Genomic DNA, 19013 nt, shown 5'->3' on the forward strand with positions numbered 1-19013 from the left:
TAGATACTGCAAAGAAGCATTTATACCATAAACATGGTAAATATTTACCATTTAACGGTGCTCATTGTAAGCAGGCATTATCCTCATTTTATAATTGGGACCTGAGAGACACAGGGGCAGATTCTCATCTGGGGTATTTGGCATAGCTCGATTGACTGCAGTGGAACTATGAAAATTTACATGAGCTGAAGATTTGGCCCATTGAAGTTAAGAGCCAATTCTCTGAAAGTGGCCTCTAATTTTAGGTGCCACTCTTCAGACATCTAGAGCCTAATTTCAGAGATGCTGAGCAACCAAAATTTAAACCAAACTCCATGGTTGGCACCTTTGAAAACGAGGCTCCAGGGCCTATGTTCTCAGAACTGACAAGTCATTTTAAGTGAAATTACACTGTAAACTACACTGATTTTCCCAAGGCCACAAAGCAAGTCAGTGTTAGAGTTGAGATTTGAATGTAGAAAAGCTCATCCCATAAATCCAAGGCTCAGTCTTCTAATCCATAATGCCTCTGAATATGCTAGCCTTCATGTTAGTCACTACAAGATCAAAAGCACTGGGGGAAAACTGTAGATTGGCAATAATAGGAGAAGTAAATTCTGGCACAGTATGAATCAAATCTGGTTCTGGTGTCCAACACTCATTGAGAGTTTTTGGAGTTGTAAGAGGTTGTAAGAGATTCACGGTGGCATTACTTAAAGAAGTCATATGTACCCTGTGTCCCAGGACCCTTTGGACTTTTGGCACTACTATCTTGCTTATATAACTTGCTGTATTTGCCATTTAGTGTATGCTTATTCATAAACAAACACTTTAAAAATCTGCCTAAAGTTATTTCTTTGGAATCCCAGAACAGATTCACTGTGACTGCTTGATTATCTGGCCAGTGTGCAGAATAACTAAGCAACAGCTACATCAAGCAAAAGAGCCCCAATGCTACCAGTACTTAAGCATTCATGTAACTTTACTCACGCAAAGTTAGCACATGGGCTAACAGAATCAGTGCTTAGGTTGTTCCACAGCCTCAGATAAACTGCTTTCAAAAACCAAGATAGGTTGATGCAGCACACACACCCTTTTTAAGGGAAACCAGGCTGGTAAGGTTCATAGTTTTAAGTTTGAAAATGCTGTTCTAGAGTAATTAGAGTACTGTGTAAAATATTGCTTCAGAAATAAACAACCTTGATTCTAAATTAATAGACCCAAAGTAAAAGGATATTCTATCATCTGTTTTTTCAGTGCTGTGGCACGTGTGTGTGTTTATTTAAATTAACAAAACTAGTATTCTGAATTTGCATCATAAGGAAATCAAACTTCAGATTCTGAACCATTTTATAAAAATCTGATGTTTGTTAAATAACCAGAGATTCACATTAAATTTAGATAATTCTATAATACTGAAAAGGGACAGAATTTGCATTCTGTTAACATAATTGAGGAATGCAATTACCTTATAGCCATCAATGTACATTGGGCAAAATTCTGCCCTCAGTTACTGTATAACTGAGAGCAGAATTTAGCCCCTGGTTTGTAACTGCAGCGTTAATGACAAAACTTTTGTAATTAAGAAAGGAACTTCCTCATTTGTTAGGCAACACTGACTTCCAGCATAACAAGAGGGGAAGAATTGTACCAATCCCACTGAGTGGACAGTTGTTTGGACAGAATGAATACATACAAAATATGAAAAACACCATGAGGTTTAATAGGTGAGGGATATTGAATATCATAGCACTGATTAAAAAGACTTTACAGCAATTTGTCCTTGGGAGTTTGTTCAAGTGAGTTTCTCTACTAGAAGATCATGGATAAACTGGAAATGACAGTGGTGCTGTAAAAGTGTAGGTAGAAAAACAGTGCAAGGCCAAAGGCCGAACATTTTAATTTGTCATGAGTAACCCCCAACACGACTATTACCACTCCTAAAGAAAACACATACATAAAATACTCTCAGCTTATCATAAATCACATTGGCCTGCATTGTACTCTATATTTAGAATGTACTGACCACCTTCCTGCTTCACTTAGAAGCTCTGGATGGAGAATAAATACAGTCTTTCAGACTAGTACACTGTCTACCTTCCAGTCATTACTGGTAGCAAATTCATTCAACATTAATTTTGTTCAAAGAGAAGCAGACACTATTATTTAAGGCCTTTGTCCCTGTTAGTCTGCTCTGCAGAGTATGCTTCCTTAAAATAAGATGTTTACTACTGTTTCAGCAGCCAGAGAGAGAAGTTGAACGAAAAGGTCACATTTACAGCTGCCAAGAAGGCAAAGTTCCTGAGGCTTAGCCAAACAAAATAAAATTGATGTTCACTTTAGTTTTCTCTTTGTGGCCTGGAAGGGAGGGTAGGCTAGAGGACTGGATGCCTGATATCTTTTTCTGACTTTGCACCACATTTCATTCTCCTTACAGCCCTTGCCAACTGGGGTTGGAATTACTACTGATTGTAGAGAAAACTCATGTAAATTCCCACAAATATCAAATGCACAAACAGGAGCCCAGAACACAAGTAAGCACCAACTAATGGTAGTATAAACACCATGGATCAGAATTTGATCTCAGTTATTCCCATGCAAATCCAGAGTGAAGTCCATTAGCTTCAGAAGAGTTATTCTGAATTTACATTGGCATAGTCGAGATCAGGATCTGAATCATGCTTGCAGTGAAGAACCAAATTAAACTAGAGCATTAAATGACAGCCGTTTAGAGACATAAAGTAACTACCAATAAATGGTTAATAACAGGGCTCTTTACCCTTTTGGGGGATAGAAATAATAATTACCAATGAATACAGCTAATTTTTATCCAGGAATTTGTGTTAGTTGCCACAATTCTAAAAGGGTTACTTGGTGGGATGCGTTGGCCACATCTCTAACCTGTACTGAGTAATTTTTACAAGGTTCTTGTTGCTACCCTGTATAAACTGTTAAAAATGTATAAAGAACTCTCTGAGTGTGTATATATACACAAAATATATTAAATATTATGTACTTTGTATGGGTACATACATACACACACCATACATATACATACATGCGTTTTATATGGTTTACTGGATATTCTATGGGAGATGTAGCATGGCCTTCACTAAAACATTAGATTTGTTTCCACGAGTTTACAACATCCACGGTACTCACAAAAGGCAGAGGGAAATGGAGCCACAAGTAGGTAGAGCGGTCAGCCCAAGAATGTAGCAGCCACGTATATAAACCTAACATTTCAAAAAAGATGTGCCATGGTTGACTTGTAACATCACCTTTTAACACAGCATATACAAGACAGTGATTTCCACTGAGGCATTGGCAAATGAGATTTTTTTTATAGGAAAGAATATTTTATTGGTTGCTACTGCTCCCACTGAGATCAATAGTAAAAATACCACTGACATCAACAGCAGCTAGTTTGGCCCTGTTTTTCATAGTAATGAATATCCAATTCAGATCAGAGTTTGCAATAGCTATACCATCTGGTATTATATTTGTGCCGACTGTGAGATGCACATAGTATTTTCACAGTTGTTAGGTAATACACCTAAATAATATAATTTAAACATAGTTTATAGTGTGGTGTAGATCATTGGTAATGGTGTCATACACCAAAAATCACTAGTGTGGTATAAGTGACTGTGCGTGTGTTCACTGAAGTACAATCCATACAATTCAACACAATGGTATAGTTACAAAATGATAATTACCAGAATCCATTCTTGGTAAATATCCTCTTCATTATTTCTCTAGTATTCCCCTCCCCCACCTTACCCCTTCAACACAAAATGCTGTGGCATCTGGTTGAAGGGAAATTATCAAATATATGTAAATATATATTTGTTATTTTTAATAGGTCACAAGCCAGCAGATAATAGCAACATGCTGCTGCTTCTTCTTTTACTTTATAATCAGCAGAGTACTAAGAAGTGGGCTTGTTCATTTACCTGTACTCCCTCCACTGGCTGCATGACTGGTTCTGCAGAAGCAGAAGAACAATATTGCAGGATAAATACATGTTCAGGTTCTGGAAGATCCCTCTCTCTACAAGATTCTAACAGTTTTAAAGGTGGATCATATTTGTGGCTGAATTACTTGACAGTGACCTTTTTTAATTATATATACACACTACAATCCCTCAGTCATTTCCTGAACTGTGACTTGCAAGCAATATAGTGGCCTGAAAACAATAGGCACTTATCCTCAAAGTTGGCAAGTAGAGGGAGAATTATTTGGTAGGTATGACACCAAAACCCAATCTTTGTGCTTTCTCACATACATCTACTGTATAGACAGAGGCAGAAACAGACACAGAGTTTTAGGTTGTCGGTGGGTCATGCTTTTTCTTTTTGCCCCTGCAGGATTTGCAGACACAGCAGATGATGCATGGAGATGCCACAAGCAGCAAGGGAGAAGTCACCAGTGCTATGATACCCAGTCCCACCAGGATCCCCACAACCTGCAAAGTTTAAAGAAAAGAAAAATTAACCAACAAGAAAATAAAGAGTGTGTGTGTGTGTGTGTGTGTGTGTGTGTGTGTGTGTGTGTGTGTGTGTGTGTGTGTGTGATGTTTGTCATTGCTCTGTTTGAGCTGGTTATCAGCATACCTGTGTTCTGTTCCACATAACCGAGGCTCGAGAATGGCCCAGTTTGTTTCTGCAGGGGCCTTTGTCATAATGTCTTAAGAAGATATCATTCTGAAAGATAAAAGAAAAACTGTACTGAGCAGGTCACGTTAATGTGGGGAGATTAACAAGACAGGAGTAGAACTATCACATTCCTGACAGTGCAGTAAAATTAACTGTTCTGGCAGAGAAGTTTGCCTGCCTGTTACTTAATTACTTTGAGAAATTAAATGGGAAACTTTAGATCTATAAGACACACTGTCTAAGATATTTCATATCCCTAATATTTATCTTCTGTATTCCTAATATTTCTCTGTTCTCTAGTCAGTTCTTCCATGGGCTTAACAGGCTGCTCTTTAAAATGGAAAGTCCCCACTTTCCTTTTCTCCCCCATCAAACTAATTACTTTATCTCAACAAGATGAGTGGCACTCAGTTTCCAAACACCCTCCCCCGACAGTTACCCTGTAGCTTGAGCCCTGCTTTTTCCATTCATTCTTCAACCTAACTTTATTGTTATACAAGTATTACCTTGCAGTAAATTTTGAATACCTGAAACCTTAGTGGGTTTATAAGAGCTATATTGTAACCATGCAATGACTACACCTTGTCAAAGAAATCATTTAATTGACTTATCTTTAACTGATTAAAATCAGCTAAAGGCATATCTACAGACAACTATCACAGCTTCACGTGTTTAGACTATTATGGAAACTTGACACCGCTCCAATTTTTCATAGTGTTACACAATGATTGTGTACACTACATACTCCAAAACAGACTTGAAAAAACGGCACCCATAAACAGTCTGGATAGAAAGTTGAGCACACCCTGTTTAACATATAGAGAATAAAGAGGAACAAGGAAGTTTCATCATTTCCAAACTGTGTAGCAAAAACCTATTTAACTTTATTTTACCTCAAGTGCTGGAACAAAGAGTTCTTTTCCTCACCTCCCACAAATATTACTACTGACTGTGCCAAAAACTGATGTTATCATTGTACACCCGTATGTTCCTTCTTTGGGACCTTCCTTTAGAATTCAAAGTCAGTGCAAGTGGAGAATATTTGATGTTTTGGTGGCAATGCTTGGCAACTTGCAGATTTGGGCACTTTTTATGATGATAGTGTCCTCCAAGTTCAGACTTCCTGTTCTTCCCTCCTCTTGAGCTCTTTGTATCCCTAATAAGATTCTGAACATGAAAAGTAGTTTCTAAAACACTTTCATCCTCAAACTTATTAACTGGATCATTCTCGTCTGCTATAACAGCACTAGAGACTGACTATGGAGAAGTGACCTAGTTTAAATGAGCTCTGAATTGACCCCAATTTGAAACTGTAGCCTTTATCTGTACCAGACCAAATCTGAACATTTTTAACAGGTTGGAATCCAATTAATTGGGGGGAGGGGAAAGGAAGGGGGAACACAACTAAATAGCTCTCAACCCACCTATCTTTAGCAATAGTATTGGAAAATCCATCTTCCCCAAGAGAATTAGCATTGGACCAAGAGATTTGGCTACAATCCACTTTAATTTAGGAAAAAAAGAAAGAAATCTCTTTGAGGCTCATTGGAGGCAGAAGTAACTTTTAAGCTTTGGCCACCATGAGGCTCCATTTAAATATAATGGCATTCACTCAAGTAAAGATCCTTTTATCCTTAGCATAAAGGGACAGAACTAGAACATACATGATTCCGGTTATGACATATGGGACTTATCCCCCAAATCCTTAACTAGCCTTGCTCTAGAACCTTCGTCCCATGGCACTTACATCCAAGTTCTGTAGGCAGTACCAGCAAAATGTATGCTTGCAGTTCTTACACATCATTTGAGCGCAGCCTTCATTTCGTTCAATATAGATCCGGCACACTGGGCACTGTTTAATTGGAGCCTCTGTGTCAATCCTGGTAAGTGCTCTAGAAGGGTAAGGAAATATATGAAAGATGAAATTTCAGTGCAAAACCTGTGGCTGTCTGACTGGAGTACTAATGTCAAGTCGTTTATGCATCACTATGTTCTTTAGGGCCCCTAGTTCACACTCAACTCCATGGTCTGGCATGCGCCATGAATTTCAAGATTGCCTGATGTTAGCTTCTTAATGTACTGGAAGTGTAAAATCTCGTATTCAAGGGAATGCATTAAAACATATACTAAGAGCAAAAAAAAAAAAAAAAAAAAGAAAACTGCTCATGCAGCATAGAGACAAATTAAACGTTCAATTCCACTGATTTTTCATAATGTACAAAGTAAAGACTCACTACAGCCATGCATGTACCAGATATAACATTAAAAGAACGGTACTGGACAATGTGGAAAAGAGCTTCTGTATTTTGTTAAGATGACTGGACTGTGTAACTCAAAGTACTGTCCTTGCTTCTGCATGACAGCTTTAACCTCAAGCAAAGCCAAAGATCTAGCTTGAAGTTCAAAAATCATATGAAGATCTCACAGGCAATTCCTGTTTGATGAAACCCCCTGCTGACCAGAATGCTTAGTTTTAACTCTTTCAACTCTTGCAAAAATATTCATAGTGGTGGAAACTACAGAGCACAACAGAGAGTTTAAAGATTACTCTGTGCATGCCAGTGAATGCTGTTCTGTTTCTGTGAGTACAGGTTAGCCTGGTATAATGTAAACATAAGAGTATTTACAGAATTCAGAGACATTCAGCCATTGCCAGAACTATGCATCCTCACTAATAGACTGCTATAAGAACACAGCTAGTGCAGTCATTTGCATCTGTGCAAAGTGAGTATAAAGGGCTACCAAATCAGAATTCTCCACTCACACCAGTGGAAGAATTTGGCACCTACTTAGCACAAGAGTTAGGCCTAGTCTATGTACAGTTTTTATACCAGTTCAACTATTATGGTTAAGAGGTATGATTTCTCTACCAAAAGTAGGGTGACCAGATAGCAAGTGTGAAAAATCGGGACAGGGGGTGGGGGGTAATAGGAGCCCATATTTAAAAAAAGCCCAAATATCGGGACTGTCCCTATAAAATTGGGACATCTGGTCACCTTAACCAAAAAAGAGTTAAATTGGTGTAATACCTAGTATAGACGCAGTTATGTCATTTTAAAGGTGACTTATGATAGTATAGTTTATTCCCCTTTGTGATGGGTTGTTCACCCCAACACTGGCCCTGAAGGGGTTACTGTAGGCTAAGAAGGGGGCCAATTAACCAGACAGGCCACAGCTGAGGGGAATCAGGTGGCTTAAGTAATCCCTTGACTGAATAACGAAGGAGCCCAGCTGAAGAGGAATGAGCTGGGCAGGGTTTTATAAAGGCAAGAAGTTGGCAATAGAGAAGAGTAACTGCAGTTGCTTTCTGAGAGAAGGGACTTTTGGGGTGGGCAAACCCAGAGAAGTGGGGGAGCCAGAAGGTTAGGAAAGGCTGAGGGGAAAGGCAGTAAAACCTGAAGTGAAATAGACCTTAGCTACTGATCAGAGGGTCCCTGAGGTGGCACTTTGAGTAGAGGGTGGGCCCAGGTTCCAGCCACTGGGGAAGTGGCACTAGCTAGGCAGTGAATGGGAAGACTGCCTGACACACATGACTTGGCTGGAAGACTAAGCGATGAACACAGAGCATCTTGCCTCACTGAGAGCTAGGAAGAGAAGGTAGGATGTGCAATGAGAGGTGAAAAGGAGGCATTGGACCTGGAATCAGTTAATCCCCAGAGTGACCAGGAGGAGGCGCACTAGTGGTGAGCGGAGTTGTGACCCCCTTCCCTGTGGAAATAGCTATATTGGTATACAGTAACTGCACCCACACTAGGGAGGTTGCATCACTTGAACTACACTGATATAGTTAAAGCGGTATAATTTGTGTGTGTAGACAAGGTCTGAATGACACACACAAAGGTGCAAAGCACTGGATAACCCAGACTGAGGACCATGGAACTTCCAACTCCATAAGTAGCTGCTTAATGCAGGAGTAACAGCAGCATGTGAATTATATTTAGAAACCACATCTGTAATGATGTATTAGAAATAAGTCTAAAATATGGAGAAGGCAGGTCCATGAAGTATATGTGGCACTGGACCTCCATTTTGTACCACTAGCAGAGCTGAAAGATGGCACAGCCTAGCTGAATTCTGCTCTTACCCCTGCTCAGTTGGTATTACAATGGGTTGGTTTTCCTGGCACAAGCGCTCTGGGTGCCATACTTCTTTGCAGGATGAACAGAATTTCAGATGACAAGCTGGGCATTCCACAGGCACTGGTTGTCCTGAGTCACTCAGTTCAACATGGCACATGGTCTGGCAGTCAGCAGCAGGGCACCATGTTCTGCATGGGTCCAAGTGGACTTCTGAAACATAAATATGGAAACAAAACTGTTTAAATCTGCATTCATTATATACTCCTTTTTTCACTCCAATTACCATTTCTCTAGTCATACAAGGCCTGAGCCGATGCCCACTTAGTTCTTTAAAGGATTCTGTATTGCTAAGACTATGGCCACAGTGCAAACAGTGTTGCACTGAACACATAATTAAGATGATGAGAATTTGTCAGACACCATCAGACAAACTTCAGTCTTTCACCATGAGAAGTTGGTGATAAGTTAATGAGTGAATGTTAGATAGTCTCCCCATCTCTCTCTAGAAGAGCATGCACATCTCTGCCTAGAACAACATTTGTCTCTGTTGCACTGTTACAGGCCCTGCTGCATAGCTGGCTTATCCATTTAAGGTACACTCTGGAAAAGCAAATTAAATGAAAAACTGTTCTTCCTTAAGGGCTGGAATGATACTCCTTCAAAAAATAAATACTTAGCTACATTTGTACTGCTGCAATTCTAAATTTAAACTGCTTGTTAGACATGTCCTTGAAGTCTTAGGCAACAGGACTGAATTACAAAAATAGGAATAAATACAGCTAGCTAATAGGTCTGTTAAAAGCGGGACATTTTTACACAATGTCAACATGAATATATACCTAATATCCCTCTAAAAATATAAGCAATTATGATCTTGCACTTATATCAGGAGTAGCTCCACTCAAGTCTGAGTAAAGTCACTTCTCTGGGCCTCATTTTCCCCATCTATAAACTAAGAATAGTGATACTTATTCTCCTCCCTAAGTGGTCATCATTAAAAAAACAACATTGGTCAGCTGTTACCACACAATAGCTTCGGTGATATCGCCATTATCCCCCGGGCATCGATGTGGTATCTTATACACACTATCATTTGGTAATGAGTGACAAATGTTAACTTTTGCTACTGTGCCCCTGTGTTGCCTAGAGACATTTCAATGAGAACCCAGCTAAAATATGACCATGATGACAGAGTTTCACTCTGTGATAGCTTTGATTTGATTTCACTGCTTTCCAGCACAAACTGGAGGAAGCCAGGCTGCAAACCACCAAAATCGATGCAAAAAGTCTATTAGGAGCAGGTAACCTGCCAGTCACCTGCAATTCCTGTCCCACTGGGAGCTTCTGATACAGTGGTGGGCAACTTGCAGTCTGTGTTGGCAGCTGAGTGCTCAGCACTTCATAAGAGGGGCTCAGCACAGGATAAGATCAGTCCCCAGTAGATACTAGCCTATTGTCCAATGTGTCTAGCCTTTGCAACTACAGAAATGTAACACAAAAGTGTTTTCTTCTAGCACTGTAGTGCAGAGAAAGCAAAACAAGTTGCAGTGTCTAATATGCCCAGCTCTGGAAACTTGAGTTCTTTCAAAAATAAGATGGGAGAAAGAGATAGAAGAATGTCTGTCTTTGGCATTTGCTGTTTTTAAAGCTTATTGGAATTGTGGAATCTTTGCAGCAAGATATAAATGATGCATGAAATGAAACTCCCTGCCCACCCAGTATACAAAGAACATACAGATGGTACTTTGCAGTCATTGCTGTGGTGTGCTATTTGCTTGAGCACAGAGCACAACGAAACCAGAAAAGCCCACCAAGCCTAGAAAGTTGCAGCTAAAAATATGAAGCAAACACAACTCTAAAAAGTTGTTGAATACTTCTAGTGAGGTAGTGGTTCCTCTCCTGGTCTCCTCCACCTTTCCTCTGACTTGCCACAACCTAGGCAGCCAACTAGATTCAACTCTAAGCAGGGAGGTTTCCCTAAACCGCATACCAGCCATACCACCAGAGGCTGTGCTCTGGTCAGTTCTCACAATACGAACAGTTAGCTGTGATCTGGAAGACAGCCTACGAAAATGCAGAATGGTGTTTTTGATTCTGTGGGTAATACTTTTTCCTTTGAATTGGTACTAAACCAATGCCTTTCACATGGTGTTAGGGGACAGTGTACTGTTAAAATCCCATGCTTTGGATTAGACATAAAATGGAGGTTCTGGTCACTTGTGGTCATTAAAGATCCCATGGCAGTTTTCACAGAAATAGAAGCATAACCCATTTGTCCTGGCCAAATTCCATTCAGCCAATTGCATTCTGCCTACCTCAGTTGGGATACAATATTCTTTAATTCATGTCCTAAGCTGTTGCATAGTGTTACTATGCACTATAAAATAGCAGCTTTCACTGCAAAGGCGGCTGCACTCAAGCGGTGGATTTGTTTTTTTAACATCATTATTGGGGGGGGGGATAGCTCAGTGGTTTGAGCATTAGCCTGCTAAACTCAGGGTTGTGAGTTCAATCCTTGAGGGGGCCACTTAGGGATCTGGGGCAAAAATCAGTACTTGGTCCTGCTAGTGAAGGCAGGGGGCTGGACTCAATGACCTTTTGGGGTCCTTTCCAGTTCTATGAGATAGGTATATCTCCATATATTATTAAATATTTAGTAGAGCCTGGATCAAGACTGGGAGCCCACTCTGCTAGGTGTTGTACAAATATATATGAAGACCTGATCATGGCCATGAAAACCTTACAATATAAGAAGACAATCTAGGAGGAAGAGTAGAGTGATAGGGATACAATCAAAAATATGATATTCATATAAAGCAGAACCAGCACCAGAAATAGGAGCAGCGCAAGAAGGAGGCAGCAGCATGGGGCAGCCTTAAGTAACTCAGATCCTTGGCTGTTGCAGAGAAGGAGCTTGGAGAGCATGGCTGCAACCTGGGAAGGGATGAAACTGAGGCAACAGCGGCACTGGGAGCAGGTCCAATGAGGAGGGAAGCTTCCTGGTGCCATGAAGGGAGCCAGACCCCTGCTTGGTGCAACCAATGGGAGAGAAGAGCCCCTGGACAGGACCAGTGGAGTGGCACTGGCAGATTGCACAGGACCGGTGCCTGTGAGCTCCTGGGCCCACTGAGCAGTGAAGTGGGCCCCCAGAAGGAGGTTGTGGGTCCTTGTGCCAGAGGAATGGGATGCAGTCCTCAGGGCAAGATGGTGGTTCCTCTTCTCTGAGCCTGGGTCCTGCTGGTGGCAGCAGAGGATCTGTTTGTTCCTGGTTGGAGAGATACAGATTTGATTGGGAGTGTGGGAGTTAAAGTGTTTATGCCTGGTATAAGGGTAGGAGCCTAGGTGATGGGTGACTGCTCATGAGTAAGGTTAAGATTTTATCACGGTTATATTTAGTAAAAGTCACGGACAGGTTGTGGGCAATAAACAAAAAGTCACGGAAGCCCGCAACCTGTCTATGACTTTTACTAAAAATAACTGGGGGTGAGCTGACCTCTGCAGAAGACTGAAACCAGAGCCCCATGGGAAGGTGAGTGGGGGGTGAAGCCCGAGGCCCGCTGCCTGGGGGTGGGATTCCAGCCGCAGCTGCAGGGACTGAATCCGAAGAAGTCACGGCGGAGTGTTAAAGTCATGGAATCCGTGACTAAATTGTATCCTTACTCATGAGCAAATCTGGTTACAGCAAAAGGTCATAGGCTGAAAGAGTGGCTTGAGGGCAGAAGGAGCTGGGCTGAATTAACTAAATTTCCTAGCAACGGTTAAAACCCATCAGCACGTCAGCAATCCCATAAATCTTGGTTATGCAGCACCTCTGCCTCTACCACAATTGCTCCTACCTGTTCCTTTGCTCATTCTAAAACTACAGACTTTATAACCCCGCTGCCCAGGGGAAAGGATGGACTTGGGGAGGGGTGGGGGGGCGTGGACATTATCTTCAGTGGAAATGGAGTTTGGTGCCCAGCCTGCTTCTGGTCTAAGCCCTTTGGGACTATGTTCCAACTCTTATACAAAGACTGGTGCCCGACAGGAATCAGACCCAGGATGGTTTTCACAGGACAATTACTTGGCCAGACTTTTGAATTCTCCTTGAAAATCTTGGTAGATTTCAAATGTATCTACAGAATCAAACACAATCTTTTCATCAGACACTGCCCCTGGTTGTGATCAATGTATAAGATTGGGAAAGCTTACTGATAAAATGTTTAGACATTTCTGAAATAAAATAATCTTTCTTTGATTTACATATCACTCTGGGCAGCCAATGGCAGATACGGCAAGAGTTTAGACTCTAAAGAAAATTGTTTAACTGTGCAAAATTGTGCATCTTCAGTAGCTACAAAGCTGAAAAGAGGACTGGATTTCCTGCCTGCTCCCTGCACGTAATCAGTGCAGTGCAGTGGTTCTGGCGTAGGAGTTTTGACTAATAGTATTTTCAAAAATATTCCTACAGAAAGGGCAGAGACTCTGGCTCATTTGTGACAACAGATTTACATACTGAGAGAGCAGCATTGTATACTTTAATCTTTACGATCAGATCTGTGGATAAAAGACTGTAACCTAGATCTACAAGAATGTGTGTTGGTAGCATTTAAAAACTGGTGGGCAGTTAAGAATATCTGGGGAATGGAGGGCTTTTCTTCACTACTGGAGTAAGTCGACCTAAGTTATGCTACTCCAGCTACATGAATAACGTAGCTGGAGTCGATGTAGCTTAGGTCAACTTACCCCAGTGTCTTCACTGTGCTGCATCGACAGGAGACGCTCTCTGGTCGACTTCCCTTACTCTACTCAGTCCGGTGGAGTACCGGAGTCTTTACTAGATTTAGTGGGTCTTCACTAGACCCGCTAAATCGACACCCGCTGCATCGATTGCAGCAGCATCGATCTCCCTGGTTGTGAAAACAAGTCCCTATTGTTTCAGAGGATACAGAATAGATGAGGTTAAAATTAACTAGTTTGGGAATGATTACCTGAACTATTCTCCTCCTTGGTTAAGTGATAAAAGAAAGCACAAAAAGATCTCCCAAAAATTCAGTTGGCCTTTATCCTGTGGTACAGGTAAACCCGGGGCAACATCACGGCAGATGAAATTCAGTGTTGATCACTGCAAAGTCGTACACATTTGAGACTATAATCTTGACTATACATACAAAATGATGGGGTCTAAATTAGCTGTTACCACTCAAGAAAGATCTTGGAGTCATTGTTCTCTGAAAGCAATTGCTCAATGTGCAGCGGCAGTCAAAAAAGCTAACAATGTTAGGATCCATTAGGAAAAGGATAGATAATAAAATAATGCCACTACATAAATCTGTGGTACACCCACATCTTGAATACTGCACGCAGATCTGGTTGCCTCATCTCAAAAAAGATATATTAGAATTGGAAAAGGTACAGAGAAGGGCAACAAAATGATTTGGGGTATGGAACAGATTCTGTACAGGAAGAGATTAAAAAGGCTGGAACTGTTCAGTTTAGAAAAGAGATGACTGAGGGGAGATATTATAGTGGTCTATAAAATTATGGTATAGAGAAAGTGAATAGGGATGTATTATTTACCCCTTCATATAACACACAAACCAGGGGTCACCCAATGAAATTAATAGGCAGCAGATTTAAAACAAACATAAGGAAGTACTTCTTAACACAATGCACAGTCAACCTGCAGAGCTCATTGCTAGGGGATGTTGTGAAGGCCAAAAGTATAACAGCGTTCAAGAAACCATGGAGGATAGGTCCATCAATGGCTATTAGCCCCTTAGCTCCAGGTGTCTCTAAACCACCAACTGACAGAACCTGGGACTGGATGACAGGGGATGGATCACTTGACAATTGCCCTGTACTATCTATTCCCTCTGGGGCACCTGGCACTGCCACTATTGGGAGACAGGATAGTAGGCTAGATGGACCACGGGTCTCACCCAGTATGTCATTCTTATGTTCTTAATGTCATCGGCTTTATGACAAAGCTGTAGTCCTGTGGTCCCAAAACTTTTTACCTTGTGCCCCCCCTTACCCCTGTCTGCTCCTCCCCGAGCTGGGGCCAGGAGCGGGGTCATGGCTCCGGGAGTGGGGGGTGTGCAGACAGGGTTAAGGGAGCTGAGGATGGGACCAAAGCTGGGGGTGGGAGCAGAACCGAGGCTGGGGGCCGAGGCCCGCAGCCGGGGGCCGAGGCCAGCAGCCGGGGCCCAGGCATGGGGCTGACAGCCAGGGCCAGCAGCGGAGCTGGGTGGCACTCCCACCCCACCCCCCACAGGGACTGGCCCAGGCCCTACCCAGGCCCCCCAAATGTTCTTCTGCACCCCCCTAGGGAGGTGTGCCCCACAGTTTGGGGACCTCTGCTGTAGTCAATAATAATGAGCCAGATCCCCTCCCATGGTAAAAACCAGGGGAGAAAATCTTTGTGAGAGTTCCGTTGCAGAGATTTCCCCACCTTCCCTTTATTGTCCTATCATACAAACTGGGTTTGCTCACAATGAAAAGCCCAAGCATTGCAGATCCTCTAGGATCAATGGAAGGCCAAGGACATCCACTTGGACGCTCCATGCCTCCATACCAACCGCAGCCCCTGGAGTCCTAACCTAATGCAAATGCAACCTGGTCCCTTGCAGCACAGCTTCACTGCACCCATTCTATCATGGATGCCCCCTCGGTGCAGCTGTCCCGAGGACCCAGGATGGGGGATTCTGCAAGAAAGATAATCCAATCTCTTGCACACAAGTTTGAATATTTTCACTAATAAGTGTAATCAAAAAAATTGCCCTGTTGGTCCTGCTCCTGTTGATGTCCATGGGAGTTTTGTTACTGACTTGAGTAGGAGTAGAATCCAGCCGACTCCTTATAGTTAAATTATGTCAAAATGAAGGCCCTTTCCCGCCCTACGGGATAGCCTTCTAGTAATCAGTAGAACCCCATCGCCCCATATTTTAAGCCATGGTAAGATAAATATAAAATAAATGGTTCACACCTCGTTCAAATTTCAGTCGCTGGTATAACTGAAACTGATCAACAGGTACCAAAGAGGCAATCTGAAATGAAACATAAGAATAGAAGAAATGTTAGGAAAAGAAAAAGCCAGCCAGCCCCACATGCCTGCTCTTTTGAGTCTGATCTCAACCAACCTTCCTTTACTAGTTTTTTCCCCCCCACCATTTTCCTCAATCCCTTCCTTCTCCAGATGTAAGTCTAGGTAATTCTAGACCAACTGTATTTCAGGTCATACATTCCAGTAACGTAGTCCATATGTTTATTACCCTTCACAAGAAATAGTTCTTCATGGGTGCTTTATTTACTTCTAGCTTCCCCATTTATTTCATGTGGATTTATTATTAATAAAAGGTGATAGATTGCCAGCCCTGTTTTATTTATGTACAGAAGTACAACAACAATGGAAGCTTCCCTCTGCCAGTGTCCTTCAATCTTGGTGACAGGAGTCACCTCTAGGGTACTGAGAGGGGAGTTTAGTCTCCATTCGTTGTCATTTGGGCTAAGATTGATGACAACAGTATTGCTGGATGTTGTGATGTGCACCCTTGTCCACTGGGAACTGGACTGAAATTTCATATAGGCAACTACATAGACGTTAGCTAGCATGTCTGAGTCACTACCAACCATGACTGGATTTGAACTGGTGACCTAGAAGTGAAGGGCTGTATCCTCCATTATTAACCCCTATAAAGACATTCAGTCACCATAATTTTTAAGATTATTAGCCAGATCCTCAACTGGATCCAAATCAGCATGGTTCATTTGCGTCAATGAAGTTACATTGATTTATACCAGCTGAGGATATGGCCTTTGGATCTTAGATTTTGAACCCATCAGCTGTATTTATCCACCACTATAAATTGTCTTCCATCATTCTGAAAAATTGTATTAGTCCACCTCAGTGTCTTCTCTTTTCTCCTGAGAATAAACCCACCTTCCTTAATTTTCCTGTTAAATTAGGACCTGATTTCTGAGGTGCCTCAGCTCCCACTGATACAAATGAACAGCTTCAGAGGGAGTTGAAGGCTCTCTGCACGTCACATGAGGCCCTACAGCATTACCCCCCCAGAATCTAGCAGTGAGCCCTCTCCTGTCCTCACTGAAGCAGTAACAAACTCTTGGGTTGCTTTGCCCTCTGTTGCAACAGTGTGAAAAGCAATATAATACAGACAAAAATACAATACAAGTTATCCTGGTTGTAATGTGGATTGTTTTTGCCACTGGGAAGGAGCAAAGAATGTGTTCATTTGTACATAACAATTGTCTTTTTACTCAAGGTACGAATCAATCAGTCTGGAATAAATATAAAGTTGCATTTCAAAGGCAGATGTTTGGATCACTTATTTGATCTAACCCATGTTATACAAAAAATAATGCCACTGACATCAGGATTTAAGTGTTTTAAAGATGCTTAAAAGATTTAAAACCGAGGAAATCAAAGGATTTGATGTCAGACTTAGAAACATTAGCAAGTTTTTACAGGACACATTCTTAGCTTAATCAGTCACAGTCTTAAGGTTCAAAATATTTTTTCTTTCTAATTCAGAGATTGATTGAACAGAAATTAATATACACTGTCTTTTCAAGGGACAAACCTTTTTCCTCTGACAGCTCTCTAGGGTAATATGAGCTTCCCAAGACATTTTTCATCTGTTCACTAAAAATTAGCTGAAACATTCTTAGGAACACAACATAACTAGCTCGAACTAAAAAAAAAATGTAGCTGAGGAATTTCAGTAAAGAATGAAGCCAAAGAGTGAAAAAAGAAAGGTGCAATTTCAGCATTGTCCATATTCCTCCTGGTTGCCTTGAAATCTGAACAGAGTTTGGAGAAATTAAGTGTTAGTCCAGCTGCTCTTCTCTAGTCATTCGGGCTCTGACAACTACTGTATTTTAAAATGTGTGCCATCACTAATGCATTAATCGGTGATTCCTAAACATGGCCTTTACTACACTAGCACTGAGGATTTTTGACAAATAGTTTCTTGAGTGCGCAATTTTATTGAGGTTGGGATTTTCAAATGCGTTCAACATTGGCCTAACGCTGCATCCGTTGAAATCAATGAGAATTTTACCGCTGATTTCAGCAGGAGCAGAGTTACATCAAAGCTGAGAGCTGACAGTTTAAATATATGCACCCAGAAACACAGCCTGCCTCACTTCCATCTAATCAGCCTGTCTTTTCCTACCTAACCTCTCCATGGCTCAGAACCACCTCTCTCAGCTCTGAAATCTCTCCCTCCCATCACTTCCCAGCTCAGAACCCCTAGTAGCACACACCCCTGTACACACAAATCCGTCAGGACTTTGAAAACTCATCTCCAGGCTTGGAATCCTTCAGATCTTAGGTACTAATATGACCCCTGTTGTCACAGTATCTGAGCAGCTCACAGTCTTTCTATGTATTTGTCCTCAATACACCCCTGTGAGGTAGGAAAGACATGAACTGCTACAGTCTGAGCTAAAGAACCATGGCTAACCCTTCCCCCTCATCTCTGATATCTACCACCACTAAGCTCATATATTGCTGGTCCTGGAGAAGTAGGAGCAGAGGTAACCAGGACAGATGATGACTTCAGGGAATGTATTCAGGGAACCTCATCTGCCTCTATGGAGTTAGCAGGAAATAGCCCCATACAAGCCTGTAATCCTGGTTTTGTGCCTCCTCCCTCTGCTGCCTGCAGTCTATATGCTGCAGGGATTTCCAGGATTGCAGGTCTAGAAGACACCAGTGGCAATGCAGGGCGGGTTCTGCCTACTCCAGCAGCATTAGCCCCAGGAGTCCCCCGATGGCAGCAGATGGTATTGCATCAGCTACACAACTCAATATCTACAGCTGATAGGGATGGCGATATTTGAGGGGATTATCCCTACTAGCCTTAAAGACCAGCTGCCCCCATTCACAAGAACCTCTGTGAACCAAAAAAAAAAGCTGTTTTAATAGCTCTACTTAAAGTTAATGAATATACAGTGAAGTGCACAATGGGCCAAAGTTCATTGTAGACTTTACTCCTTCCATGTAATACATAAATATTTGCTCTTTTGAAAAAAAATCCTAACTCTGAGAAGAAAATGTGTTAAAACTTTAACAGATACTATAGTTAAAAGGTTCATCCTGTAGAAAATACAAAGTACAAGAAATTTCTTTATAGAGTAAATTCAGAGAAAAATTACAATGCGGGCCTGATCCTATTGGTTTCAATGGGTTTGACTCCTGCCCTATGTTATGAGAGGGGAAGAGAGAGAAATCTTGTAGCTAGATGATGGGTTAAGGAGTCAGAAAGCCTGAGTTCCATTTCCAGCTCTGTCA

The 19013-nt window shown here is 41.7% G+C and overlaps 1 protein-coding gene across 1 annotated transcript in view; it reads right to left on the reverse strand.

Moving 5' to 3' along the window:
* Positions 1-4306: 4306 nt before the first annotated feature.
* RNF144B (ring finger protein 144B) overlaps positions 4307-19013 on the reverse strand; it is a 39140-nt gene continuing 24433 nt past the window's right edge. Inside the window, exons 3-7 of the mRNA XM_065399684.1 lie at positions 15684-15744; positions 8722-8926; positions 6385-6529; positions 4596-4685; positions 4307-4447 (exon numbers count right to left, since the gene is read on the reverse strand). Of these exons, the coding sequence (XP_065255756.1) occupies positions 4307-4447; positions 4596-4685; positions 6385-6529; positions 8722-8926; positions 15684-15744 (642 nt within the window). The remainder of the gene's footprint in view (positions 4448-4595; positions 4686-6384; positions 6530-8721; positions 8927-15683; positions 15745-19013) is intronic.

Source organism: Emys orbicularis, chromosome 2 (genome assembly GCF_028017835.1).
Source record: "Emys orbicularis isolate rEmyOrb1 chromosome 2, rEmyOrb1.hap1, whole genome shotgun sequence".
Classification (NCBI taxonomy): domain Eukaryota; kingdom Metazoa; phylum Chordata; order Testudines; family Emydidae; genus Emys; species Emys orbicularis.